The sequence below is a fragment of the Girardinichthys multiradiatus genome, chromosome 12 (assembly GCF_021462225.1).
Source record: "Girardinichthys multiradiatus isolate DD_20200921_A chromosome 12, DD_fGirMul_XY1, whole genome shotgun sequence".
In the NCBI taxonomy this organism is placed as follows: Eukaryota; Metazoa; Chordata; class Actinopteri; order Cyprinodontiformes; family Goodeidae; genus Girardinichthys; species Girardinichthys multiradiatus.
Window position 1 is genome coordinate 49,388,222 of NC_061805.1, and position 25,791 is coordinate 49,414,012.

A 25,791-nucleotide genomic window follows, 5' to 3' on the forward strand; every position below is an offset into this window, starting at 1 on the left:
GATATTTGGAAAGTCACAGTTCGTTTTTGTTACTTTTCAGTCAAGAAATAAATTAAAAATTACTTGTACTCCTTGTTGTCCGCTTCATCTGGGACCGGGCCACGGGGGCAGCAGACTCAGTAGAGACACCCAGACGTCCCTCTCCCCATACATCTCCTCCAGCTCTTCCAGGGGAGCCCAAGGCATTCCCAGGCCAGCCAAGAGACATAGTCCCTCCAGCGTGTCCTGGGTCGTATCCTGGGCCTCCTCCCGGTGGGAGGTGCCTGGAACACCTCCCAAGGAAGGCGTCCAGGAGGCATCCGGTATAGATGCCCGAACCACCTCAACTGGCTCCTCTCGATGTGGAGGAGCAGCGGCTCTACTCCGAGCCCCTCCCGGATGGCTGAGCTCATCAGCCGCTTGTATGCTTGATCTTGTTCTTTGGGTCATGATGCAAAGTTCATGGCCATAGATGAGGGTAGGAACGTAGACCGACCGGTAAATCGAGAGCTTCGCTTTTCGGATCAGCTCTCTTTTCACCACAACGGATTGGCACAGTGTCCCTATTACTGCAGCAGCCGCATCGATCTGCGGTCGATCTCTCGCTCTATTCTGCCCTCACTTGTGAACAAGACACCAAGATACTTGATCTCCCCCACGTGAGGCAGGAACTCCCCTCGAACCTGAAGAGGACAAGCCACACTTTGCTGCTCAAGAACCATGGCCTTGGACTTGGAGGTTGCTTACTTGGAGGCAAGCCTTAATTAATGCTTAAGGCTTGCTTGCCTTAAGTCAATTTAATAAAAAATATTCAATTGGCTGCTCTCCTCTTTTTTGCCACAACAATCACTATTAGGTATAGTTTGATTCCAATTTATTGGAAATCTCTCCTTATTTTCTATTTCCCAAACTGTTTAATGCCATGTTGCCAGGCCATGTACTTTATGTTTTGTACCAAGATAACTAGATGCACAACTTTTACTACAATAAAATTATTTTGTATATGTTTACCTAAAAGGAATTGCAGACAATTGATGATGTTCAATTCAATAATGTAATATTTTACCCTCTTTTCATTAAAATGTCACATGATGTGTGAAGTAGGTCTTGAGGAATTGCCAATGATCAGTGACAAACTGGGGATTTGGATCCACTGTGGGGGACAATTTAAAAATAAGTACAAGTTTAGTAGAAATTTGTTTGGTAGAGACAGAACTGGGTGTCATCTGCATAAAAGGGAAAGTGAGTTCTCTTTTGTGTGTTTAAAAAAAAAAAAGCCATGGTGAAGTTAATAAATTGTAACATTTAATGGGCCCCAGTAATGAGCCTTGGGGAACACCACTGGTAAATGGAGAACGATGTAATTCTCCTCAACTGAGGCTACTTTAGGTATGATAACTAGTTAACTTCTCTTAGGAGGAAAAACATTTTTTCCATCTCTTCATCTGAGCAAATAAATGTTCAATCAGATGGGATGGATGCCCATTTGGTTCATTGAGATGCTTTACCACCTTGGGGCTGAAACAGTGAATGGGCTACTGCAAATCTTCAATAGCATTTAACTGAAGTCCTTTTTTTTGTTGATGTTTTTGGTGTTAATGGACATCAATTTTTACGGGGTCACGTTCCAGATGAGGGAACGTGACCCCTCTCTCTTATTTTTTTGTCTCATGTCTCTCGTCAAGGTTCTCCCACACCAAAAAATGAACTCTGCTCCTGTTCATAAGGACCATCAGCTTTTTTTATTTATTTATGTTTCTGACCAAGATGATTTATCCCATTACCTTCTGCATGATGGAGATGGCATCAGTGGGAAGAGATGTTGGGTACTGCACGTCATCATTTACGATGCTGTCAAACACCTCCTCTTCATCTTCACCAGGAAAGGGAGACTAGCAGGAAGGCAGAGCAATGCTAAGTCAGCCTTGATGTTACAAATGATCAAATTATTAAAATGTATCTTTTCTTACTTACTGACCAAAGAGGTCAGAAATGCAACATGAAAACACTTTTTTGTGGTTTTGTTGTGGAGTACTAAACATGTTCCACCAACCTCTCCAACAAGCATCTCATAGATGAGGACCCCCATCCCCCACCAGTCCACGGCTCGGGTGTAGGTGTCATCAGTCAGGACCTCGGGGGCGAGAAACTCTGGAGTTCCACAGAAGGTCGAGGTCTGATCTCCATGACCCATCCCTGTCCAGAAATATAATTTAGATCTCTTACCAGTGCTGAGAAGAAAAAGTCCTTATTAACTTACTAAGAGATTTGAGCAAATTAAACCAATGATACATTATCAAATGAAAATAAGGAGAACAATAACCTAGAATCTAGAATTCCTTCAAGCAATGCACCAAAAATCTATTTACTTAATGTATAATAATTTTACCTTCTTTACAAAGTCCAAAGTCTGTTATTTTCACAAATCCCTCAGCATCCATCAGTATGTTATCCAGCTTCAGATCTCTGCATCAAAAAGCATGTACAATAACACAATGTTTTACTAGATGATGTAAAATCACTGTGGGCAGTGTGACCTACCGGTAGATGATTTTATTCAGATGCAGGAACTCTAAACCCAGCAGGACACATGCTGAATAGAACCTGTGCAGCAGAAACATAGACAAACAAGTAAAGAGTTGCAAAAATATTAAGTTCAAGTGTCCAATCACACTAAAGACAAGCAGACCTTGTGCAAACCTGGTCTGTGCTTCTGAGAAGACATCACTGTGGATGTGGATCATCAGGTCGCCGCCTGGTAAATACTCCATGACAAAACACACATGGTCAGAGGTCTGGAAGCAGCCGTGAAGGTGGACCAAGAATGGGTGTCTGGAGGCGTTGATCATCTCAAAGATCCTCTTCTCGCTCATAAGGCTGCAGAAAACCAAAGCAAGAAAGGTTCAGGCAACCCGAAACACAAACATCTGAGCTAAATTTCTGCAGTAAAATGCTGATTCCGATTATGGAGCCCCTCATAGCCTGTGGCCTCACATATCTCATGGCGACATACCTCCATATCTATTATTTGGTAAAAGCCAAAAGTTTTTATACAAACAGATCTTTTGAAGCTTCACTCGCCTGTCCATTTCATCACGAGTCACAATGTCTCTTTTCTTCAAGGCTTTAATGGCAAACAGTCTTCCTGTCTTCTTGAACTCAGCCAGTAGCACCTGTTCACACAAAAAACGAACGAGAAACATCAAGACAGGAAGTTTTATTGAACTCAGAGGAAAAAGATTTTATCTGTCACCTTTCCAAAGTGTCCACGTCCCAGAACTGACGTATATTTAAAATCTTCAACCTTCATCCTTTAGAGAAACGGCCATGCAAACAGAAAAGGTCATGTCTCATTCAAGCGTTTTACACTTTAGAAGATAACATCTACATGTGACTGTATTTACTTCAGGGCAGATACAGGCTGATCCTCACATTCTTCTGCAGTGTTTAGACTGGATGGATGGTGTACGGATATCTGCAAAAAAGAACAAAAAACGAATTTGGATTTATTTTCTTTAGCTTTTTCATCACAGCTGACTTGTTAAATTATGAGAATTTCAGTTGCCAATCTATTTATTTTTATGTTGAATCTTTTAATTCATATTTCTTTGCACCAGAACCTAAAAAATAATTTCATATCAAATTTTCTTTTTGAATTTAAATTACATAAAAATACAAAATTTGTGGGAAGATATACTGATCTTCTCTGTAGACGATGAGCCAAAAAACACAGAGATGGACGAAGACAGGGTAGACTGAATTATGGCCATATAGAAGATGACCAGCAGCTCCTGACCACACCAGTTAATCAGACCAATAACAGTGGTATGAACTTCAGGGGTTTCACAGACGGGTCTGCTGGGTTGCGGTCATTTGTGTAGAGGAAGAAAAGGAGTGGGAGGAGAACAGAGCCCTGGGGGGCACCGGTGCTGATGGTTCTTATACAAGAGAAGATGGTCTCATACAAAAATGCTTTTAAAAATAACTTTTTGTATTGGAAAAGCTTGAATTGGATGACAGGAATAAACAGTTTATGTTGAATGACAAAATTCAAAGTCATTTTCTCTTACATAAATAAAAATAAAATTAGAAAGTTACAGACTTAGAGTTAAGAGAATTAAATAAGGTATTCATTGGTGTTTAAAGCAGATTTATGAATATTTATCTACCCGTTTTTCTTGCAGTGCAGGCACTGAAGATGTTTTGTCTTCTGTGGTGATGACGTTGGGAGAGCTTTCTTGCTGCTCGAGGCTGATGGGAGGCGGCTGGTCCTCACAGACACTCAATCTGATTAACGGAGTTTCGCTGAATAAACACATAAAGCAACAACTTCAGTAAGATTTACAGTATCAGTGCAAAATATAATTATTCTTATTAAAAGATCACATCATATACCCTTTATGAATGAGGTAGAAGTATTTACACCCCTATAAAAGTAGTTCCCTGACATACAGCTCCAGTCAGAGGTTTGCATTCACTCATCACAGCTGTTAAAAACACAGAACTGTGTCCAACTTTTAACCTTCCAGCTGCTGATTAGAGGTAAAGTTCAAGAATTTGGAGGCAGTCCTCAGCTTTATTCCACCGACTTCGTGCAATGCACCAGTACTACTGGCAGAAAAACAGCCCCACACCATGATACCACATTTATGCTTGAAGCTGTGGATTTTGGAGGAGGGGCTTCTTTCTTGTTTGACTCCCGCTATAATGACAATAAAACTGGCTTTATTGTGGACAGAGACGTTCCAGTACCTTCCAGTTCATTACCGTCCTGAGCCTTGTTGGTTTCTGGGTTATTCTCGAACCTCCTGACTAGTGTGCTCTCCTCTAAGGGTGACAGTGAAGCCCAGATGGTTGAAACCTGGCGACAACTGCATGTTCTAACAGAACACTGAGTCCAAACAAAGATTAAAACTGGTTTCAGAGGAAATGAGCACGCCAACATGAAGGTGACCACAAATTCAGTCAGATTAAAGACTTGTAGACTATGTTTAAAATGCTTAGAATGAGTGGATGTAAACTTCTTACTGGCTGTGTAGATCATCTAACATATTTTAATATCAGACATGGATTACATGAGTAAATGAGGACAGACAATGGACAAGGTAACGGGCATGATAACAAAAGAATCCAGCAAGTTGTGACAACCAGTGAGATTATATACTGAGGCAGGAGTGGAAAATGACAATTGAACTAGAAGAGCTAATCAGAGGAAATGTGGAGCAGCTGTGGCAGAATAAGAGCAGGGAAGCTGAGGGAGGGAGACTAATAAGATGAATGGAGCTGAACTGAGAAATAAGAAAACTACAAACCAAGGGGGAAAGACTAACAGTGATCTAAGAGAAATAAAACCCAGATGTGAAACAGAACACAAGTATAAGCTAAGAAACTAAACTCAAAGGAATGAACTAATGAGGCAACACATTTCTAGAAATAATGAACACAGGGAAATAAACTGAAAAAGGCAAAACCTTCAGAACATGTTTTTGGATTTCTATCAATCTGAATGTGATTGTGATGCTTATTGAGATCCTTTGATTTGGTTCTGTTTAAGGTCTGGCAGTAATTAGGCCTGGGTGTGACTATTGAAATTGAACCAAAAAACATGGCTAATCACAGTTCATTTATCATTTACAAGAGGGGGAACATTTTTTCCCTTAAAATAAAATCATCGTTTGAAGACGTTTTGTATTGATTAAGATTATTTCTGTCCGGTTTTAATTTTTTAATTATCTAAAATACTTAAATGTGCTACAAAAGCAAAAAGAATAAAATCTGTAAATGAGGAAATTATTCACAGCACGTTAAAAGTTTTTTCATGTGTTTCTCAGAAGCACTTTGGTGGACAGGAAGAATGCGAGGTACCAACGTTAGGATCTCATATCTGGAAAATTCATTCATTGGTAACATAAAATCTATAACCTTAACAAACAGGAGCAAATTGCTAAAGATGAAACACAAGCAAAGTTGAAAGAAAAACTTTCAAAAACCTTCAGCAGTTTTGATGAACTATTGATAGAGATCACTTTAGAATATGACATGAAAATCTGTCAGTTTGGAAGATAAATAAAATTTGACAGATGGATGTTTTACAGCGCTGTAGTTTCTTACCTTGGCAGTGAAGATGTCAGCTCTGGCTTCTTTTCCGTCGGATGGGGGGTGCTGTTTCCGATCAGGTCGGACGTCGTGGAGAGATGTGAGCTGAAGGTGGTGAAGGAGCTGTAGTGAGGGAGGATGCTCATCATCAGATGACCCCATGTGGCAAAGTTCATGTTCATCTGAGCAGCTCGGAGGAAATTCTTTCCTGGGGGAAAAACCATTAATGATGCAGAAACAGAAGTAAAAGCAAATCTGTCAGTGCTGCAGAGATGTTTGTGTCTACCTCTCTCTTTAGTGAAAATGCAGCGCTGACGTCTCAGTTTTGGCTGCCGCTCCACCACGGTGTCGATGAACTGAAACTGAAAGGAAACAGATTACTAACATTTCTTTAATATTCATTCTCCTCACCAGTAAGGATATGTCATCAGATTCTTCCTCTGCTGAGATCTTGTACCTGGATGTGCAGGAGGCCCTGCGGTTCCAGGTTGAACCCCTGGTTGTGATTTGGGTTTTCCATCACCTCCTCCAGTCGCAGGAGCTTGACTGCACACATCGCCCTCCGGTGCCGCCAGAACACGCAAACCTCCAGCTCTCGAGACTGTTAGCAGATTTTCAACAGATGCACAGACGTTACCTGAAAAAACTGAGGGATTGATCAGGAGGACATGTTTATCTGCAACAATGTTTAGGATACAACATTTTTATACAACTACAAAAAATATATTTTCAAACTTATCTTGTAAGGGAAAAACAACCTTTAGGCACCTTTGCAGAACACTAGATGGGCTTATTCTGCAGAGATAATTAATTGAAAACTGCAGGAATAAGACTGACACCTGCTGGCTTCAAATATAACTACAACAATCATAAACCACAGTCTGGTAGAGGAAAGCTGTACAGTAGCTACATGCAAATATATGACACCTCACACAGCTTTTCCAGGATGCGAAGGCCTGCAGGGGAGAGGTATGCAGGTATTCTGTCATTTCCGTTTAAATTTAGCGTGGGTTAAGCAAAGTGTCCACACATGTGGAAGACATCTTTGAAAAACTCTTATCGATCCGTGCAGAGATCATTTTCTTTTTATTTCTGAGTTTTGATACAATTCAGCCTTAACAGTTCTGCAAAATACTCCAGAAATTACAAGTAAATGCAAGTAGCACCTCATTTTGTGGGATTTAAGGTTTGTGGGTGACACCTTTCAGCTACTTCTGGGGGATTTGAAGGCAATCCCCGGTCAGAAAGGAGATATTTTCCCTCCACTGAGTCTGTGTCCTCTTTGGAGTTTAATCCCAGAAGGATGTGCTTGGAAAACCTCCAAAGGAAGGCTGTCAGAACACATCCTGATCAAATGCCCGAACCGCTACAACCAACTCCTTTCTATGTGGAGGAGCAGCAACTATAGTTTGAGCTCCACCAGATGAAGGAGGTTGCTGGAGATTCTAGGATTGTTTGTCGTAATGAGGGCTTTGCTCTGATCTGTTGTGGGGAAGAACGACTTGAGCTGAAAGCTAAAGTTCTCAGTTTTCTGGCCCATCCAACCCTGAACTTTGGTTCTAATCTATAAATAAAAATCAAAAGACAAGAACCTGGACAAAAGCAGCTTCCTCTGCAGGTACAGAGAGGCTTCACGGGTTTGTTTTATTTACATATAATTCTAAACACAAACAGGACAGGTCCAAGTAAGAGGATTTATTTTTGCTTTAAATTAGTTCGGACAAAGCTTCCTCTTTGAATCTTCTCTTCATATCAGAATCCGAATCATCTTTACTGGTCAAGCTGGCATACAAACAAGGAATTTGACTTTGGTTCCACTTTGCTTTGAATATACAGACATTAGAAATATAAACATCAAATTTTGGTGAGAAATAAAAAAGTAAATCTGCATAGTCTAGATTCCCAGCAGAGTAGCTGAGCACGCTGGGACTCGGGGAGAAACTGTCTCTGTAGCGGCTCGTTTTATCAAACAGCGCTCTGTAGCTCCAACCTGAAGGTAAAGGTCTAAACAGTTTGTGTCCAGGATGTGTGGGGTCTGCAGAGATGTTAGCTGACCCTAGAGTTGTATAGGTCCTGGGTGTAGGGAAGGTCAGCCTGAATAATGGCATCACTGAATCAAGTCCTCATAGTCTATGAAGCTCTGTGGATGCTGAACATGTGTGTCAGCACCAAAAGATGCTGCAACGATTTGTATCAGCAGCACAAACACAAAGTTTTGACATATCATCATTGATTATGTTGCCTTCAGGGACCTGAAATACATTCTAATGTCCTGTTCTTGTAATTACATGTTGGTTCAATCTGAAACAGAATGATTAAATTAAACACACACAGGCCTGTCTGGGTGTGGGTGGCGTGCGATTGAACGAGCATGAGAAATGACTCATAAACACTGAGCGCTGCAACAGGGCTGAGAAATATTTGGTAGAGCTTTTCAGGGTATTTCTTTTATATTTTATGCCAGAAAACAAGACATGAATCTGACAGAGTCTAAATCAATGATGGCATGTTTCACATTTGTCATCTAAAAGGTGCCAACAAACAACCAACTAGGTAACATTTTTCAAAGCATGTCCTAGATATGACTATTTTTACCTGATAGTGAAGAAAAACTGTAATAGATCAAAAAGAGGCAGACTTATTTGTATGTAGTTTGTAACAAGAGTGACTGCATAATCTTCTTCTGTTAATATTTCAAAATTTAACCACTTAATAAAGACCTCTACAGGTCAAATAACTGCGTGAATCATTTATTAAAACCCCATAATATCCTGATTATAGTGTGCTGCATAAGAGTGTAGATGAAGCAAGCATAAAACAAACCCTGAGAGCTTTCCATTTGGCAAGATCTTTACCTCTATCTCTGTTAGGCTGTAGAAATGCACCTGTTAGTTATCTTAAAGCCATTCGAGCTGCTGTCAGATCTAATGGCTGCCTTATAAAAGCTGAGATAACAAGAATAGCCTCATTAAACCATCTCTTTCTCTGTTTTTCCTCTGAGTAACATCTCATTTTTGATCAATCTGCACTTAATGGATGGATATGTATTACAGGCTTTTAAGACTGCTATGTCTAAAACTATGTCTGATCACCCATCGTTCAAAACAGATGAATAGTTGAACATTTATCCTGTAATACTCTGAAGAGTTTGATTTCAGAGCTCATCGTAGCACTGAAACAGCTCAGGTGAAAGTTACTAATGACATTTTAATGGACTCAGATAATGGACTCGGATCCATATTTGATCTGTTAGAACTCTGAGCTGTTCTCTTACAGAGGTCCGAACATGCTGTAGGAATTAAGGGGAAAAAATGAAGCTGGTTTAGACCAAATGTGTCTGACGGATTCTGGTTTGTTTATGTTAATGGTGTTACTCGTGTGCCAGAGTTAGTTATGGAGTACCGCATGGTTCGACACTTGGACTAGTAATATTTAAAAAAACTTTCAATCAAATATTTAGATAAGAATAGAATAAAATTCTAACGTGAATCTCAGGTGAATCCCATCAGTTACCATCAGTGACTACTAGCATGTGTTAAAGACAAAATATGGCGCTGTAATAACAGTATGGACAAGTCATAATTTTAATTCTGTTGACCAAACTTAACATATTCACTCGCTCTGGACAGGAAGACGTTGGCCTCCATTATGAATGTGAAGGTCCTTGCTGCTATCTTTAACCAGGACATGACCTTTAAATCCCCTATTAAACAGGTTTGCTGTGCAAAATTGCCAAAATTAAGAATAAACGGCTCCAGAGTAATGCAAAAAAATTATTCTATGCATTTAATACTTCAGTGCTGGATTATCACAGCGTTTGTGTGTTAGGCATTTAAGCCTGAGCTTAAAAAGTTATTTTTGGATAAAACATTAAACTTTATAGCTAGCTTAGGTAGTCCTAGACCCCACTAGTCTGGCCATTTCATGTATTTCTTTGTTTCATTGTGGTAATGTCTGATGAAACAAAGCCTTTATAGCTAGCAATGTTATGCTCATGAGATTGAAAATTAATAACCTTATATTTTTATAATTTTAAAATAAATAAACATGTTGCGGTTGGCTAAAAATTGATTGAGAATGATACTAACAAGTTTAGTTTAAAAAAGTTTTTAATCCCTAGAAGTGGTGAAACTCTGCTGCCTGCTGACATAAAAAGGTATCGCAGTCTAATCATATGACCAGGAGGGCAAAACCTACAGCTAGATCAACTTTGTAGTTTGTTCTTCTGTTTATTATCAGCATTAAATGAACTAAAGGTGATCAGATTTAAAGGAATGATGCCACTGATGAGTTTGTATCAAAGAAAGAAAAAATGTTACGTTTTAGATGGGATTTAAGCTATTTAAAATGATAAAAATAAATATATGATTTTATTTTATGTTCTTTTAGTTATTTCTGTCACTTAAGTTTTCTTTTTGTCTAAACATTTTGATTCCTTGTGTTTAATTATTCATTATTCTGTTCTCTCCATATTTTTTAGCCTCCCTGGTAACAGTATTACATGACTTCCTGTTTCTCTGGGTTATAAATATTTCTCTTAGCCTCTCCTCATACTGGGAAAGACAAACAAACATGTTGTTTAAGTTAGCAAGATGTGTGTTGATCTTCAAAAGTCAGGAAATGGAAACAAGAAAACAGCTCTTCACCTAAATGAGTTGCACATTTCTTTTAGTCTGAGTTTGCCATTTTTAATATCTCCACAGTATTTTTTCTATTGTTATATATTTGCCATTATTGTACCATCTCTTATTCTTATTCTTTGCTTTTATATTTTTACCTTTGCATGAATCTTTGGTACTGGTACACTTGAATTTCCCAACTGAGGAACAAAAAAGGATATGTCTATTCTATTCTATTCTATTCTATTCTATTCTATTCTATTCTATTCTATTCTATTCTATTCTATTCTATTCTACATTTGCTCAGATCTGCACAGGATGACAAAGCTTCAGGGCTCCTTCTCTGGCACTCACCCGCTCCAGCTGGATGTAGAAGGCCTGATCCCAGCTCAGCCTGCGGACTGCTGCCCAGCGTGTCCGGCTGACCACCCTGCCGTCCAGCCGAAGCACTGCGCTGACCTCTGCTGTGAGACAGACAGCAACGGATTACAGCAGCACAGCTCTATGTTCGTAATAACAGACAAACTGCAAACATAATGGCAACGATCACAATGTGGACCACCACAGTGGAGACCCAGACTCACACGTTGTTTAGTTTTAATTGAAGCAGTTTGTCTCTGAGCTGCACAGCAGAACTCAGGCGTAAACAAGAGCCTGGCTGACTTTCAGCGCTTTTAATGACATCATGTGTGTTAATGATTTATTTCATTTGTTCAGGTCAGAGATGAGCTCCCAGCATCCTTCGCTCCGGGTATAACCTGATGAAATACAGCACAGACACGAATCCTAACAGAATAACCTTAACAGAAACATTTCCTCCTGCACAATCGATGTCAGTTATCACTTTAGACACTTGTAAATTTCAATGATTAAGGGTTTAAGTGATGTAACTGAAACATCTGAAATCTACCAGTAAATGAGCTTCCAGAGAGAAAAATATTATTACCAAACTTTTATTTACAACATTAGAAGTTTTCAAACTCATCTAACGCCTGCTGCAGGTTTATGTCATCATCGTCATTATGATGGGTTTGTGTATTTAACTAATATAGAAACTTAATTCAACATTTGCTGCTTAATATTTTAATTATGACCTACAAATATGACAATGATTCACCAACACTACTTATATCCACAGTTAAAAAAAAGTATCCAATAAAAAATTGATTTGATAACTTATTTTTAAACCTTATATAGAAAAGCAATTTGTATAAAATAACAGTCCATATTAACACCATATTATTCATATGTCTGTTGTTGTTGTTGCTAAGATTCAATTATGCAAGGGGTATTAAAAGGATGTAAGGGTACATACAGCAGCTAGAATCTGGGTGCATGATTTAGTAGTGTTAATGTGCAACAACAAAATAATAATAATAATAATAGTAATAAATAACCTAAAAACAAAGACGTAGACTAGGAAAAACAGGCCATTGTTAGTGAATAAGCTCTAAGGCAGCAGGTTGTGTAACAAATCGTCTCCTGGTCATTTCTTTTTAATTGAAAACATTTCATCCAATGTGACCTACAACTGCCCCTACAGGACATATGTCAAATATAAAGTTTGATTAAGCCGAAAACTTGTTATAAAAATTTAACAAAATTAAAAAAGACAAATTATTGTCTTTGTTGTCTCTCTGTTGTTTTATTGGTTTATGATCCAGTAGCAGCAAACAAGAAATGAACAAAGACACAGAATTTACAAACGATAGACTCAGGTTTTAACGAAAGCTCATTTAAAATAAACAGCCATATAGAGGGAAATAATTTATTCCAGGGTGAAAATATAAAATAAATAAATAAAATATTAAACATTCACCACACTGGCACAACACTGATGCTAACTGAATGCATTATGGTGTATTTAACTGTGACCAGACATTGGAAAGCACACAAATTGTGACCCCTTTGGTTTTCTGTACTTTTGGCACTGCTGCCTTCAAGCTCATGTATTTAATCATTACCAGCTAGCTTGTACTGCTTTGGTGTGGAGTACTTTAGATGCACTGTAAAGAGGAAGCTGTAACATTTTCAGCAACTTAGTGGAAGCTGAATGCCTTTTGTTTTTTTATCTCCTCGGTCATTTGTAACAAATTTTTGAAAAGAACATTTTTTTACTATTTTACCAATTGTTCCTGTTTGTTTTTCTGGTTTGATTTTTGTTTAACTGTTAATAGTTTATACTACAGCGTAATTACATTAGCAACAAGTTATTTTCCTACAGTCCTCTGCCATTTATTGCAATATAAGTATTTTTTTATAGTTTCATTCAGTTCACGTCACATAATTTCCATGTTTAGGAGAGGCATTTTTAAAAAAGCTTCATTGTTAGCAGATGCAGCTCAGAAAACAAACCTAGCAACAAACGGAAAATTTAAAGCTTACATTTTAAATATTTACTCACTTGTTGATCCGTCAGTCTCATGAGGAACAGCCGAACCGTTTTCAGAAGGAACCAAAGGATTTTCCTGCTCCGAGTCTGACTGGGCTTTCAATAAATCCTCACATCCCAGAAGTCTTACTTCAAGTTTGCCTAAAGAAGAAGAAGAATCTCAGTTTCTTAAAATAAACCATCCGAACCACATCCACGTTTCCATTCTCCTGTAAGGAGTCTCAGTGCGACCAGAAAAAGACCTTTCATTTAAATAAATCTCTTCAGACTCAAGCCTCTAATCAGTCCTCTCTGGAGGAGTCCTGCTGAGCCTCTTCATCTTCTTCATTTCACTGCTGAATTAACAGCCGTGGAGCTCAGAATCACCTCAAGTGTTTTCACTCTCCTCGCCTTTTTTCTCGTTATTCGCCTCTGACAGAGCTGCTCCTCATTACATCATCAAAAGCCTTTTATTTTAGCCTCAAGCTCAGAGAGAAACCGGCTTACAAGTGAACTGTCCAAAACCAACGGATTACGCGTCCTGATTATCTGCCGCCAGCAGTCAGTGGACGGTAAATCACATTCAAACGCAGACAGCCTGAATGACTGCAAAACAGACTGAATATTAGACACAAAAAACCCAGGAGAAAATGTAAAAACATCGATGATTTCTGTCATTATAAAAATCATAATAATAGTATAAAAATATATAAACATTTAGAATGTTTATTAATATTAATAATAATATAAAAGTATATAATAATATGTGTTAATATGATTAATAATAACAATAAAATTGAATCAATTTCTTCCAAACATATCACAGTAAAAACAGGAATATGTCTGAAAACAGAATTATTCCAACTTTATGGAAAACAGTGTCTTATAGTATATAAAATAATTTGAATAATGATAATAAATCAAATATTTTTGTAAATCCTACAAATATTTAAATATTAATAATCACCATCATCATCGCATACATAATTTACATATTCATATTATGTAGAATAGATTTTATCACATGTAATAATTAAATACAGTATTATAAGAACATTTAAATTTATTTATTAAGAGACAGTTTTCCACTTCTTAACTCTCTGATATGCTTTGAAAATAAATCTGTAATTTGGTCCAAATCAGAAGGAAAATAGTGACCATTTTGAATGAGCACACTCTATATTAATATTAATGATGGCAGTTAGCTTAACATGAACAGTTATTGTATAATAATAATAATTAATAATATACCTATTGAGGGTTGTTTTCTGAAGAAGCAGCTCTTTTTTAGAAAATGTTGACCTAAAATGTAACAATAAAAATCAGGATCAATACTGGAGAATATTTACAATAGTTTATGTTAAAAGTACTTTTTTGAAATACAGAAAAAGACTTATGTAGTAAGACTAGACTTAAATGAATCCGAAATCTTCAATCAAACATTAAAACTAACTTATTTTGGTTTAAATGGAGCAGCAGCTCTTTGTGATCATGTTTAATTTTTCAATAATTAGGAAAATTAAAGTCATATTTCAACAAGACTAAATGGAAAAGAATCAGAAAATATGGAGGCAGAAAATAAAATGTACGCTAACTTAAAATGTAAAAATCTGGTTTAATATTGGACTTTATCTTTATGTTTTATGTAACTTAAATCGGTCAAAACTGGATTTCACTAAAATAATTTTTGGTAATCAGCTGAAAAAAATGATGCAAACAAGTAAGATTTTATACTAAATGATTAATGAATTTATCAATGTATTTGTTTTGCCTGTAACTAGTATGGTTAAAATGTTTTTTCTTCTTTATTTCCACAATGATATACAAAGAAAATAAGGATAAGACTATGCTTTATGTTTTAAAAATAAACTCCTTCAGCAGCTATTTTCTCAACTGATTTTTGACAAAGCAGTCTGCCGATACCAGTGAGAGACGCGGGTCGGATGGAGAAGATGGACGGCGAGCTGGAGAGCCGACACGCGGGTTTGGGGTCTTTTGATGACAGCGTTTCATCCGGAGGATCAATCCCCCCCGCAGGCAGGCGTGGAGCCTCGAGGTTCTTTTCCTGCAGGCATTTTTCCAGGGATAATCGAAGAAGTTCGAGTTTCTGGGAGGACTCCTGGACCCGAAACTGAGCCTGAAAGGTGGAAAAGCTTCATGTTGTTATGCTTCAGTTTCTGTCAAACTGAACCTAAGCCTTCATTTAATCATTCTTTCTCTTTTTCAAGACTCTGTGAACCAAAATACAAAAAGGATGAATAAAAAGCACCCCTTTACAGATTTTTTATGATTTTTCTTTTTTGTCTCACTTAAATGTTTCAGATCATTCAACATATTTTAATATGAGACAATAATAATCTAAGTAAATAGAAAAAGCAGTTTTAAAAAAGATTCCTAAGCCAGCCTGGTCCTACATGGAAATAAATGCCCCCCCCCCCCCTGTTAAATTTAATAATTAACACTGAATAACGACAGTTTTTGGAAAGCTGGGCTAAATTTCACACCCAGCCACACCCGGGTATGATTACTGTCAGACATGTAGAATCAACAAGTTGGACCCAGAACCCAGAACTTGCCAGAATATTACACTTAGGCAATTATGCTATGAGTTGTTTTTACCAAAAAAACAACGTAATGATCACCAAGATCTTTGGGAAGATATTTTGTGGACTGACGAGACAAAAGTGGACATTTTCAGAAGATGTTGGTCTTGTTAAATCTGGTGTAAAACTAAGAGAATTTCAGAAAAAAGAAAATCCAGCCAACAGTATAACATGGTGTTGGCAGTGTGATGGTCTGGAGCTGCTTTGCTGCTTCAGGACCTGGATGATTTGATGACACCATGAATTCTGCACAGCTGAAAATCCTGAAGAAGACTGCCCCGCTTTAGATCAACCTCAATGGTTTAATGCAGCGGGACAGTGATCCACATCACACCAGCAAGCCCACCTCTGAATGGCACACAAACAAAATTGAGGTTTTGGAGGGGTATAGTCGAAGTCCGGACCTAAATCCAACTGAAATGTTGTGCCATGACTTAAAACGACTGTTCATGCTGGAAACCCCTCCAATCTTGATGAATTAAAACGATCCTGCAGAGAAGAGTGGTTCAAACTTCTTCAACAGTGATGGGAGAGACTCGTCGTTAAGTATGTCAAATGTTTGATGGCAATTGTTGCTGTCAGGGGTGGCAAAACCAGTTATTAGGTTTAGGGTGCACATACTTTTTCACTATGGGTCAGATTGGCTTGGATAGCTTTTTGTTCCTGTCATTTGAAAAACCTAATGATCTGAAACATTTAAGTGTGAGAAAAAAGCCAAAAACAGAATAAATCCACATGGGGGTAAATACTTTTTCACAGGGCTGTAAAACCGAGCCTTACTTCAGCCAGAGTGTTCTGGTCCAGCTCTGGTCCAGAGATCCCTTTCAGCTGCTTCACCACATCTTTGTGCAGCACCAGTGCATCGGTTTCTCTTTGCATGTAGTGCTGCAGCTCTGCCAAACGAGCGTCCACAGGACCGGCGGTGACTGCAGAAATCTCTGAGAGAAAATGGAAAAACAGAGAAAAGGTCCAGCTAAAAGCTCCTTTTAGAGCTCAAGAATGGCGCCAGCTGAGGGAGTCGCTTATGAAAAGAGCTCTTCTAATCTTTGTGCTTCCTCTAATATTTCCATTAGCAAAAAAACACTAAAGCATCATTCAGGAAAGAAAACGAAATTCTTTCATCACACAGTCCAACGTTACGTCTTTCAAAGCAGAAAACAGCAGTTTTGTAGCTTTCTGTTTAGTTTTTTTGGATTCTAATCCCTAAAGTGACGTATAAATCATATTTTATCTCACTAATATGATGTATGTACAGAAGCCCAGGAGAATAATATGACAGGGATGCATTACTCTAAGTACTTAAGTCACTTTTGTTGAATATTTCATGAACATCTGTAGTTTCAGTGAAGCAGATCAAGCCGATTCCTGCCGCAGAGACGTTCGAAACTCCAAACTCTTTTTATCATCCTTCTAAGAGTGTTTTTTAGTTAAGTATCTAATTTATGTCAAAATCATGTTGTAATAAGGCTTAAATTAAACTGTTTTTGACCTTCAAATCTGGAATTACAGGGCAGGTTTTTCTGAAGAGCTGGCTTTCCATAGACTTCACATTTTGTATTTGTCTTTAGGGAAAATGTAACTTCTATAAAAGGAAAAATAAAATAAAACAAGATAAAGTAAGGAATACCTGCTTTCCCTGATAAATAGCATTTAGTTTACATGTACATGTCATGTACATCACAGGTGTTTTCCCTCACTTCTGTATGTTTAACTTGTCAAAGTATTCCAATTTCTCATAAATTAGATTTTTTAAACATATTCTTTTTTTTATTAAAATAAACATGTGAAATAATTAATTTAATGGATCGAAACTAAGAAAATGTTATTTTTCAACAGTTTTTACATGGACACTTAAACCAACGGATTGTTTTAAATAGCAAATAGTTTCAAATTTGAACAACAAAGACTAAAGATAAGATAAACCCCCGAAAAATATAATAACTCTTTTATTCTTTCAAAGTCTGATTGCTGCTGGTTTAGGGTTTTTAGTTTTTGTATGTTTCTGTTAAAAAGCAAATTTTTAGAGTATAGAGGTGGAGAAGGGGCTAATAATTGAATGATGTTATTAATATAATAATAACTGTCAACATGATAATAATAACTAAGAAATGAATAATAAATACTGAAACCTGTGCAGCTTCCTGAACAGTTACCACGAGTTTAAAACATTTTATTTTCACTGACAAATGTAGACTGACAACTAAAACACAGCTAGGAGATGAAGTCTGGATTTCCATTGAAAAGTTTATCAAATGTGATATTTTTAAAAAGCACAACGAAGATAAGAACCTTGCTAATTCTACACTGTGTGTATTTGGGTTGATGTTGTTGATGAAAATTTAGAGAGTGCCTTTGTTTTATGAGCTGATACTCTGTCTGGCCTGACAAAAGTATTCACACCCCCCCTGCTGGTCCTGCCTGTTGTATTATTCATGTCAGGGCTCAGGGCAAATTGCTCTGCAATCGGCTCAGTTTTAGTCATGCAGATAATACTGGGTCTATGAAATACATGATAAAGGAGGACACTTGGTGCAGAGTAGGCAACACATCTGGGGAAGAATTACAACAGTTCTCACCTCAGCCTCTCCAACAGGGGCCCAGGCACCATGGGGGTTTTACCTTGGAATGCTTTTTCCTTTCGGCTCGTCAGAACCGATATGGCACAGCTCTGGATCACATGTCTGATGCTGTACAACTGTTCTCCCTTGCAGGCTAAATTAATAAAGCTGATCAGGTGATCATCGATCTCTTTCTTTGTTAAATACTGTTTTTCCCACAACACTGACATCACAAGAAGCTCCAGAATCAATGGCGTGAGTGACTTTTGACATAGTTAAACATATTTGAGTTGTATGTGGGCAACAAAGGGTTCATCCTTACATGTTTAATGAGCCCAGAGCCATGATGGATAGGACAGAGCCCAGCATAGTAAAGGGTAACGCAGCAGTCCTGCAGTACTTACGCCCCTCAGGATTTATAAAATGGTTTGAAAAGATCACTGAGATTTTTTACAATAAAATTGGGCCGTTCCAATCCCTCCTTGGCCTCTTCATCAACTACTTCATCCGTTTTTTTTTTTTTGGACAAAATGTTCCTAAAATCAACTTTTCACATACAGCTCAAACATTTGGATGTAGCCGGACAGAACAACTATGAAAAACACTTAAAATACTGAAAAATACACATATATCTGGTCAAAAGAACCCTAATTAGTTGCCTCATGTGATGTCACCAGGATGTATGGGGGCTTGTCCTCAGAACGGCAGATTTGTCTCAACTAAATCACAATTTATAAAACTAAACAGTAAAACAGACCATTACATGTTGCTCTATAGGTGATAAACTACATCTAAAGTGAGTTTTGCTGATTTCAAGACAATTCCAGGCTAGCAGCTTTAAAATATAATGAACTATGTTTAATTTCACTCAGAGTTGTTCCAGTAAACAAATAAGCATACTGAGAGAGTCTGAACAAATGTATTTATGTTTGGATCAAGTTTTGTTTGCAAAATTTAACACACTCGCAGAGTAAAATATACTGCCTTGGTCCACTTAAGCAACATGTTCACCTTTTCAAATGTAACCAGGCCTCTAATAAACAAATCCACTAAACCCACCTGCAGCGACTGAAGCTGCAATTTCCCCACAGATTGCACCACTATGAGGAAACAATGAGCAGGAAGCAGGTCAGGGGTCAAGAGAGAAGAAACACAAGCTGAGGAAATGGCCTGCTGAGTGTACCTGCCTCAAATTTCATATTCCAGGAATCTTTTTTCCTCTTTAAACTGCATATTTTCTGCTATTGCTAACCCTGTCAGAGCAGTTTCATTCTGATGACAGCTGACAAGAAGTAGGTCTCAGTTAGTTAAGGTTTTGATCCGTGCACAAGCACTTTTCTAATAATAGCAAATAATATTTTTGCAGTATTCATTATAATGAACCAAAACTGAAATCATTACCTCTTTATGAGCCCCCTTAGACTAAAATAGTACCAGATTCCAGCACTTATTGTGATCCAAAACTCATTTTTAATCATAAGAACCTGAAGTATTTTTAAGGTGGTTCTTCACAGCTGAAGTGCCATATCAATATTACGTATCTATCAAAACAGGTTAATTAAATTGCTTTGTTATCTTTTGAAAGATGCATGTCTCTTGTCCTATTAGAGATAAACTTCACAGTGGAATGAAAATGATTTTAAATCTAAATTTTGCTGTTGGAATGAGCACTTTTTTGCTCAGCTGTAAATACATCTAAAGTGGTAATCTTCCAGAACTGAGGAGTCATGTTGATATTTCTGGCAGAATCAGTGGCACTGCCACAGAGAAGAAAAGCAAAGCGTGACTGCAGAGTTATCGATAACGATGACTGATTTACCCCAAACCACCACCACACGTTCCTGCTGAATAGCTGATTGAAGTTCTAACATTTAAAAAGGCCAGCTGTCACTCTTCAATTAGAACATGTCAGCCGGCTGTTAGTCACTGTGTGTTTTGACTTTCTTTCTCCTAAATCAGTGAGCCAGCGTTGTGCTTCTTTGGACTAACAAACAGCTGTGCTGAATCTTATGTACATAATCTGTTTTTCTGCGTCTTTTAAAGTTCGTTTTCCCACTAAAATAAAGCAGAAACTGAGTTATTTTCTGGTCCCACTTTGGGGAGTTATGAGATTTTTTTCCCCCTGGACTGACCTCCATGAGCAGAGATGTTTTGGTTTCCTCCTCCTTCTCCACCACCGCCACCGGCCTGGGTGACTTTGATAATCTGCAGTCGGATCAGCTCGATCTTTGAGCGGCTGTCCTGCAGCATCTGCTGAGCTGTGGACAACATCTGATCCTGGATAGCGAGAGCACATCAAGAGGTGTCAAGCCCCACTGTGACACTGTCAGGTCAGCACATTTACAAAGACAGCAGCCGCTTAAGACAGAGATCCTTCAGCAAAATAAAAACATGTGGAGGAATGTGAGGAATCTGACTGCAACCTGGACAAAAACAAGTATGAGAACAGACACGGGAAAAGTGAGAACAACACACTCGAGTCAGGTGAAAACAGGATGACTGTGCAGTTCACTAACCTCAGGATGATTCTTCACGCCTCGTCTAGTAAACACTAATTTGTCATCCTAAGTGGAAGTGAAGGGTGTGCTTCTCAGGTTGCAGCCTTCCACCTTCACTATCCTTGAAACACAACAAGTCCTTGGATGTCACGGTGCGTTCACAGACACCCTCGGATCAATCAGCGCCTACATTTTGGGACTGGGATCACAAGGCTTGTTAAGATGTTTGTTTTCACCTCCCTGCAGCCTCCTCTGCAACATCCACTTCCCTCCGCATCCTTATCTTCTGCTTCGTAACCAAATCCTCCCTCTCTTTCTCTCCCTCTCTTGCTTTGTGTGTGTGTGTCTTGTCTTTTTAAGAGGGATTTCTTTCTGCACAGAAAGCTGCTGCTGGCTCTGTTCTGACAGCACCAATTGCCTGCTCTGGGCTCGGCATTGGCCACTGCATGACCACATGTTCCCTTTCTACCACCAACCAAAAGGCAAAACCCAGGGCTGCTGCTGCTCTCTTCGGGACAAAGCGGAGATCAGCCTGCAGTGTTTGGGATATTGGTTTAATCTGCTCTTACACTAACAGGGGGTGAGAGATCTTAATGTTGATTGCAGTGCATAACATTCAGGCGGTGGAAGTGGAGAAGCAGTTGCACAGTTTTGCTCCCGGATAGCGAGCTAGATTTACTGCCAGCACAGTGAATTCCCAAAATGACTTTTGACAAGGACACACAACAGCCTTGTGGTTGTTGTGGTCCTCCTCCTCATGATTTATTAACAACCATTAACATACAACTTGTCTTGAGGCGACACAATTAAGAGGACACAACAAGGGAAAATCACAGACTAATAAATGAAACAAAAGTCTTCAGTTGATTTTCATTGAGAACCATTGAGCAACTGATGTGATGCAACTGTTATGCAAAATGTGCATAAATTATAAAACAGAAATTGGAACAATGTAAAGAAAACCTATTACTTTATATCTAGGTAGGTAGGGAGGTAGGTAGGTAGGTAGGGAGGTAGGGAGGGAGGGAGGGAGGAAGGGAGGGAGGGAGGGGGGTAGGTAGGGAGGGAGAGAGGGAGGGAGGTAGGTAGGTAGGTAGGGAGGGAGGGAGGGAGGGAGGGAGGTAGGTAGGTAGGTAGGGAGGGAGGGAGGGAGGGAGGTAGGTAGGTAGGGAGGGAGAGAGAGAGGGAGGGAGGTAGGTAGGTAGGGAGGGAGGGAGGGAGGGAGGGAGGGAGGGAGGTAGGTAGGTAGGTAGGTAGGTAGGGAGGGAGGGAGGGAGGGAGGTAGGGAGGGAGGGAGGGAGGGAGGTAGGTAGGGAGGGAGAGAGGGAGGGAGGTAGGTAGGTAGGTAGGTAGGTAGGTAGGTAGGTAGGTAGGTAGGGAGGTAGGGAGGGAGGGAGGTAGGTAGGGAGGTAGGGAGGTAGGGAGGGAGGGAGGGAGGAAGGGAGGGAGGGAGGGGGGTAGGTAGGGAGGGAGAGAGGGAGGGAGGGAGGTAGGTAGGTAGGTAGGGAGGGAGGGAGGTAGGGAGGGAGGGAGGTAGGTAGGTAGGGAGGGAGGGAGGGAGGGAGTGAGGGAGGTAGGTAGGTAGGTAGGTAGGGAGGGAGGTAGGGAGGGAGGGAGGGAGGGAGGGAGGGAGTGAGGGAGGTAGGTAGGTAGGGAGGGAGGGAGGGAGGTAGGTAGGTAGGTAGGTAGGTAGGTAGGGAGGGAGGGAGGGAGGGAGGGAGGTAGGGAGGGAGGTAGGTAGGTAAGTAGGTAGGTAGGTAGGTAGGTAGGTAGGGAGGAAGGTAGGGAGGGAGGGAGGGAGGGAGGGAAGTAGGGAGGGAGGGAGGGAGGTAGGGAGGGAGGGAGGGAGGGAGGTAGGTAGGTAGGTAGGTAGGTAGGTAGGGAGGGAGGGAGGGAGGGAGGGAGGGAGGGAGGTAGGGAGGGAGGTAGGTAGGTAGGTAGGTAGGTAAGTAGGTAAGTAGGTAGGTAGGTAGGTAGGTAGGTAGGTTGGTAGGTAAGTAGGTAAGTAGGTAGGTAGGTAGGTTGGTAGGTAAGTAGGTAGGTAGGTAGGTAGGTAAGTAGGTAGGTAGGTAGGTAGGTAGGTTGGTAGGTAAGTAGGTAAGTAGGTAGGTTGGTAGGTAAGTAGGTAGGTAGGTAGGTAGGTAGGTTGGTAGGTAAGTAGGTAAGTAGGTAGGTTGGTAGGTAAGTAGGTAGGTAGGTAGGTAGGGAGGGAGGGAGGGAGGGAGGGAGGTAGGTAGGTAGGTAGGTAGGTAGGTAGGTAAGTAGGTAGGTAGGTAGGTAGGTAGGTTGGTAGGTAAGTAGGTAAGTAGGTAGGTAGGTAGGTTGGTAGGTAGGTAGGTAGGTAGGTAAGTAGGTAGGTAGGTAGGTAGGTAGGTTGGTAGGTAAGTAGGTAAGTAGGTAGGTTGGTAGGTAAGTAGGTAGGTAGGTAGGTAGGTAGGTAGGTTGGTAGGTAGGTAGGTAAGTAGGTAGGTAGGTAGGTAAGTAGGTAGGTAGGTAGGTAGGTAGGTAGGTAGGTAGGTAGGTAAGTAGGTAGGTAGGTAGGTAGGTAGGTTGGTAGGTAGGTAGGTAGGTAGGTAGGTAGGTAGGTAGGTAGGTAAGTAGGTAGGTAGGTAGGTAGGTAAGTAGGTAGGTAGGTAGGTAGGTAGGTTGGTAGGTAGGTAGGTAAGTAGGTAGGTAGGTAGGTAAGTAGGTAGGTAGGTAGGTAGGTAGGTAGGTAGGTAGGTAAGTAGGTAGGTAGGTAGGTAGGTAGGTAGGTAGGTAGGTAGGTAGGTAGGTAGGTAGGTAGGTAGGTAGGTAGGTAGGTAGGTAGGTAGGTAAGTAGGTAGGTAGGTAGGTAGGTAGGTTGGTAGGTAAGTAGGTAAGTAGGTAGGTAGGTAGGTTGGTAGGTAAGTAGGTAGGTAGGTTGGTAGGTAAGTAGGTAGGTAGGTAGGTAGGTAGGTAGGTTGGTAGGTAAGTAGGTAGGTAGGTAGGTTGGTAGGTAGGTAGGTAGGTAGGTTGGTAGGTAAGTAGGTAAGTAGGTAGGTAAGTAGGTAGGTAGGTAGGTAAGTAGGTAGGTAGGTAGGTAGGTAGGTTGGTAGGTAAGTAGGTAAGTAGGTAGGTAGGTAGGTTGGTAGGTAAGTAGGTAGGTAGGTTGGTAGGTAAGTAGGTAGGTAGGTAGGTAGGTAGGTAGGTTGGTAGGTAAGTAGGTAGGTAGGTAGGTTGGTAGGTAAGTAGGTAGGTAAGTAGGTAGGTTGGTAGGTAAGTAGGTAGGTAGGTAGGTAGGTTGGTAGGTAAGTAGGTAAGTAGGTAGGTAAGTAGGTAGGTAGGTAGGTAAGTAGGTAGGTAGACATACAAAATTTAAAAATTTTAAAAACAAGAACCAGAGGCACAACTTTGAATTTCTGGTGGATTTTCTTTCACTCCACACGGTGTAAATATTACACATAAAGGCTCAAATATTTACATAAGCCTGTAGGGAATTTTAATTAGATGTCCTTTAGCAAGTTTCACCCTGACAGCACCGAGCATGTCGACGTAGAACTGGCTTCACTGTGGACAGAAACACTGGTGATCCAGTAGCTCATGGCAGACCTCAGCCTGGTTGTTCCTGAACATCTTAACCAGTTTGTGTCAGATGGAAGAAACTTGGACCCAGTTGGGTAAAATCATTCCCAAAACATCCATACTAGTTTTGTATTAGATAAAGCAAGTTAACATTAAAAATTTTGGAAAGTCCTAATGTGAGCTATGCTAAAAAGCGATGAATGTGTCAGAAAGCCAACCAGTTTAAATTAATTATACTGATTCTGCCAAGAAGAGGGGACAGACGTTTATTCATGGCGTTAGAAAGACTGTAATTAAGGTGGAACCTGCTTGGAGACACTTAAACCAATATACTATCTGGGCTGTATGGATATTTGAGCTTGCACATTTAAATTTGGATATTTAAAAAACTAAATAATAATAAGAAAAATCTAACTTGTTTTGAAATTGTTTGTTTGTTGTGTCATCATTTAATCCTGATAAAAGAACTGTTTAAATAAAATATTATATTATAGCTCCAAAATCATTGTTATATTCATGCCAATGATGATTTCTGAGTGGAACTACAGGTCCTTCTCAAAATATTAGCATATTGTGATAAAATTCATTATTTTCCATAATGTAATGATGAAAATTTAACATTCATATATTTTAGATTCATTGCACACTAACTGAAATATTTCAGGTCTTTTATGGTCTTAATACGGATGATTTTGGCATACAGCTCATGAAAACCCAAAATTCCTATCTCACAAAATTAGCATATCATTAAAAGGGTCTCTAAACGAGCTATGAACCTAATCATCTGAATCAACGAGTTAACTCTAAACACCTGCAAAAGATTCCTGAGGCCTTTAAAACTCCCAGCCTGGTTCATCACTCAAAACCCCAATCATGGGTAAGACTGCCGACCTGACTGCTGTCCAGAAGGCCACTATTGACACCCTCAAGCAAGAGGGTAAGACACAGAAAGACATTTCTGAACGAATAGGCTGTTCCCAGAGTGCTGTATCAAGGCACCTCAGTGGGAAGTCTGTGGGAAGGAAAACGTGTGGCAGAAAACGCTGCACAACGAGAAGAGGTGACCGGACCCTGAGGAAGATTGTGGAGAAGGGCCGATTCCAGACCTTGGGGGACCTGCGGAAGCAGTGGACTGAGTCTGGAGTAGAAACATCCAGAGCCACCGTGCACAGGCGTGTGCAGGAAATGGGCTACAGGTGCCGCATTCCCCAGGTCAAGCCACTTTTGAACCAGAAACAGCGGCAGAAGCGCCTGACCTGGGCTACAGAGAAGCAGCACTGGACTGTTGCTCAGTGGTCCAAAGTACTTTTTTCGGATGAAAGCAAATTCTGCATGTCATTTGGAAATCAAGGTGCCAGAGTCTGGAGGAAGACTGGGGAGAAGGAAATGCCAAATTGCCAGAAGTCCAGTGTCAAGTACCCACAGTCAGTGATGGTCTGGGGTGCCGTGTCAGCTGCTGGTGTTGGTCCACTGTGTTTTATCAAGGGCAGGGTCAATGCAGCTAGCTATCAGGAGATTTTGGAG

At 39.9% G+C, this 25,791-nt stretch overlaps 1 protein-coding gene across 3 annotated transcripts in view; it reads right to left on the reverse strand.

The window, feature by feature from the left end:
- LOC124877871 (serine/threonine-protein kinase N2-like) overlaps positions 1-21,180 on the reverse strand; it is a 26,499-nt gene extending 5,319 nt beyond the window's left edge. Inside the window, exons 1-18 of one of the 3 annotated variants that reach the window (XM_047381471.1) lie at positions 20,743-21,180; positions 20,359-20,649; positions 16,449-16,606; positions 14,989-15,202; positions 13,099-13,227; positions 11,049-11,155; positions 6,533-6,676; positions 6,362-6,437; positions 6,091-6,283; positions 4,149-4,284; positions 3,384-3,454; positions 3,233-3,290; positions 3,061-3,152; positions 2,680-2,856; positions 2,521-2,583; positions 2,369-2,445; positions 2,033-2,175; positions 1,764-1,871 (exon numbers count right to left, since the gene is read on the reverse strand). In XM_047381471.1, coding sequence (XP_047237427.1) covers positions 1,764-1,871; positions 2,033-2,175; positions 2,369-2,445; positions 2,521-2,583; positions 2,680-2,856; positions 3,061-3,152; positions 3,233-3,290; positions 3,384-3,454; positions 4,149-4,284; positions 6,091-6,283; positions 6,362-6,437; positions 6,533-6,676; positions 11,049-11,155; positions 13,099-13,227; positions 14,989-15,202; positions 16,449-16,606; positions 20,359-20,497 — 2,085 coding nt within the window. In that variant the 5' untranslated portion in view covers positions 20,498-20,649; positions 20,743-21,180. Of the gene's footprint in view, positions 1-1,763; positions 1,872-2,032; positions 2,176-2,368; positions 2,446-2,520; positions 2,584-2,679; positions 2,857-3,060; positions 3,153-3,232; positions 3,291-3,383; positions 3,455-4,148; positions 4,285-6,090; positions 6,284-6,361; positions 6,438-6,532; positions 6,677-11,048; positions 11,159-13,098; positions 13,228-14,988; positions 15,203-16,448; positions 16,607-20,358; positions 20,650-20,742 lie in introns of all 3 variants that reach the window. The other 2 variants (XM_047381470.1, XM_047381469.1) reach the window with 2 other exon arrangements.
- Between the last annotated feature and the right edge of the window lie 4,611 nt (positions 21,181-25,791).